A 3,557-nucleotide genomic window follows, 5' to 3' on the forward strand; every position below is an offset into this window, starting at 1 on the left:
TTGTGACATTACCAATAAGTTGGATGTGTCACATGGCCCTCTTCCTATTGAAAAAACAAAAGTTGTATCCAAAGATGGTCGACTTCTAAATGGCCACCAAGGTCACCACCCATCTTGAGGAGTTTGCCCCCTCACATATACTAATGTGCCACAAACAGGACTTTAAAACCATTCCCATTTTATTACAGTGTATCCATATAAATGGCCCACCCTGTAGTCTAAAAACGCCTTTCTTAATAAGAGTTTTATTCTCTGACTCATCCGGCTATTAAGCAATAAAGCCTATTGACTGTAGGAAACTGCCAAAACACTGATGTTTCATACAACAGTGTGTGATGCAGTTAACAAAGCAGCACAATCAGGTTCAAGCTGAAACTTTCTCCTGGTTTGACTCAGTTTGTGCTGTTCCGTGGAGTGATTAATACATAATGTTGAGGTTTTCAAATGGCCTTCTTTTCATCAAACAAGAATACTTTGATGAATTTAGACCATTCTGGGCTTGTAATCTACTGATGTTAATGCTCCAGGTACTCAGCTAGATAAAAGTAGCAGAATAATTTTAATATGTACTATCATAATTACAGAATGGATTTTTAAAATGTTTAATCAGCCTTTTAATTGAGTATTACAATGTGTCTTTAGAACAGGAGTGAGGCTCTCTAAAAACGGGCTCCAAAGTACAGATGCAGTTAAAAAAAACATAATAAACACATAATGATTATAGATCCACAATATTAGTTATTTACAAATTTCTGATCAAGTTAATTTAGTTTGACCTTGAAATATGTTTTCCATATAGCAATGTTCTAAACCTTTGAACTGTAGCATAATTACAGTTTTATCTAAGATGCTTTCCTACTGTGAGTGTTTATAGCGCAACATGTTCCTGCTGGAAATCAGTATCTCACTTCAGGTGTAACTTTAAACTTGGAGAAAACTTCCGCCTAAAATTCCACAGATCACAATCAAAGCCTTGTTCGGCGCATCCTGCAGAGATCACTGTGAGCAGTGTTAGAAAGAAACTCTTTCGAGACTTGAATGTGTGTTTACTGCAGTGTTTGTTCATAGCAACAGCTGTCACACCTCACTTTAATGCTCTCTTATCTACTGCAGTACATCTCTGTATGCTGTTAAACAGTTATTCTGATACAGTAGTCCATTAATTCACAGTGATTGCTGATAACGGGGAGTTTTGCACAACTCCATCTGCACTCAAAGTGCTGACTTGCAAAGTTTGGAAGCTCCTGTCAAAAAACAACCGGGGACCATGAAAGGAAGGGTGGAAGGTGAGACATCATTAAAAAGAAAAAAGGGAAAGTGAAAAGAGGGTAAAGACAGAGCCCAAAGGGAGACGAGAAAGGGACTCAGAATTGGTGGATGATGGAGTTTTAAAGCTTTTAAATAGAGAAGAAGTTTGATTCTTAGGTTAAAAACGGAGAATCATACATCAAACTCAACATTTTCAGGTCACTCTGATGTTATCGTAAAAAGACCTGCAAATCTAATAGTTTGTGTAAAAGCTGCAGAGTGAAGGAATGGGGGGGGGGAAGCCTGTGTTATGAAGAGATGCATTTTTGCTTGTGGGTGAATTTCTGCAGCTGTAACACTGGAAGAAAAAACATGAAGTTCTGGTCGAAGTGGCACTCAAATATCAATACTGAAAGAAAGGACAATGGGAAAACTAATACAAGGACAAGTGGTCTACTTGTTGTGTGCTACCAATAGAAGTTCTGGGTTAGGTTTTTCAAGGTTTTTGTTTAAAGGTAAAGAGCTGAAATCTGAAAGGGTTTGAACAGTGTTAAAGGTCAAAACACTGTGTACTGTTTGGTTCATCAGCATTTGAAGGCAGCAGAATGAATGTACATTTGAAACGTAAATGAAATGCAAGCTTAAGATGGAAACAGTGGAACTGGTTTTTGATTAAACGCAGGTATTGATTCACTTACAATTAAAATGAACTTCAGCTGAAACATTTAAATGAAAGCAGATGAAGTGGGCATGTCAGCTGATGTGTAAAGTCTGAACGCAGTGGAGCAGTTAATTCAGGAAATATCACTGAAGCACTGAAAGGTTTTCAGTTGAAGGTTATAGTGCTTATTGTTGATTTTGTACATGGTGAACGCAGTTGAACAGCCATTTGTAGTGTAAATGCCGAACACGATTGAAATGACATTTAAAGACTGTGTGTGTTTGGCTTGATGTGTGAGCCCTGAGGTTCGGTAAATGTAAAACAATGGAAGCATTAGATGAAGAACATGCAGAGGCTGTTATCTGTCAAGAGTTGAGGTTTTTATTCACTTTTTAAAATGTGTCTCTATGCATAGACAATGGCCAGTGGGTAGAACAGGAAGTCCTGAAGCAAATATTGATTAACCGATATACTCACTAGCTGAAGTGTTCCCACACTGGTTACAATACAGCAAACAGTTGCTCAAATGTAAAAGCTGAAAATCAGTAAAACTACACTGAGACACAAAAAGACTTATGAGCTGAATGGTCAGCAAAGTGTAAGAAACTGGTAAATAAAGTGACATAGGATAAGGTTTGAGCCAGATGTGGCAAAAGTACACACATTCAGTACTTAAGTAGAAGTACAGATACTTCAGCTATTTTTATCCAAAGCTAAACATTGTGCTATATTAATGTAATAATAAAATAACATAAGTAATTTCTATTAAGTGCTCCAGTATTAATCTTTGTGTACAGGCTGTGATCAGCTGATCTGGGACACTGCTGCTCTTTGTGAATATACAAACGGATGTGAGCAGATGCATGTGAGCATGAGTTCTCCTGGCTGATTTCCATTATCTACACTGACAGTACACTGTTTATGCTGTCTTTATACTAAACAGTATCATCATCCTAACTTCAAATTTATCTCTGCTACATCTGGCCATCAAATCACCAATCACACACTGTTCTTTAAATCCACCACAACACAGCAAACTAACCTGTTTGTCCTGGACTAACCTGCAGAGGAGTTTCATGTCAAACATAATGTCACATGTACAGACTCAATATCTGATTTAGAAAACATCAAAGCAGAAGAAAACCCAAAACAAAACTAAAACAAGAGTGCGTTTTCCTTCTTTCCTTACCTGTGGCAATGGATGATCCAAGCACCACCAACAGAAAGAGAGCCAGGAACGACCTTCTTGTGGACGCCATGGCCACGATCGAGATGGCAGTCTGCTCCTCTAAGTCTTGAATCAACTCTTCCACTCTAATAATACCCGTTTCCAATCTAACCTGCTGTCAGTCATATTTAACAGCATGTCATAAATACATAAAGACCAATCAACCTGTGGCAGCCTTATATGACCCTTTGAGTGAAAAGAAATGTGTTGTGGTTGGCATGGAGGAGAAATAAGACACAAAAAAAAACATAACAAAAATATACCTGCAGCTTAAACTACTGTAATAATGAACCTATGAATATTTGTGGTCCTTGACTAGAGGACTCATTAAGAGTAGTTTTAATGACACCATTGAATTGAGCGTATACACGGGCATTATTTATGACCCTGTGACAAAGATCAAGGAAATGCATGCGAACA

The 3,557-nt window shown here is 37.8% G+C and overlaps 1 protein-coding gene across 1 annotated transcript in view; it reads right to left on the reverse strand.

Annotated features, from left to right (window-relative positions):
• Positions 1 to 3,168, reverse strand: part of alp3 (alkaline phosphatase 3) — a 20,525-nt gene extending 17,357 nt beyond the window's left edge. The window contains exon 1 of the mRNA XM_005738382.1: positions 3,099 to 3,168. Coding sequence (XP_005738439.1) covers positions 3,099 to 3,168 — 70 coding nt within the window. The remainder of the gene's footprint in view (positions 1 to 3,098) is intronic.
• Between the last annotated feature and the right edge of the window lie 389 nt (positions 3,169 to 3,557).

This window comes from Pundamilia nyererei, unplaced genomic scaffold (genome assembly GCF_000239375.1).
Source record: "Pundamilia nyererei isolate P.nyererei 1_Seehausen unplaced genomic scaffold, PunNye1.0 scaffold00083, whole genome shotgun sequence".
Taxonomy (NCBI): Eukaryota; Metazoa; Chordata; class Actinopteri; order Cichliformes; family Cichlidae; genus Pundamilia; species Pundamilia nyererei.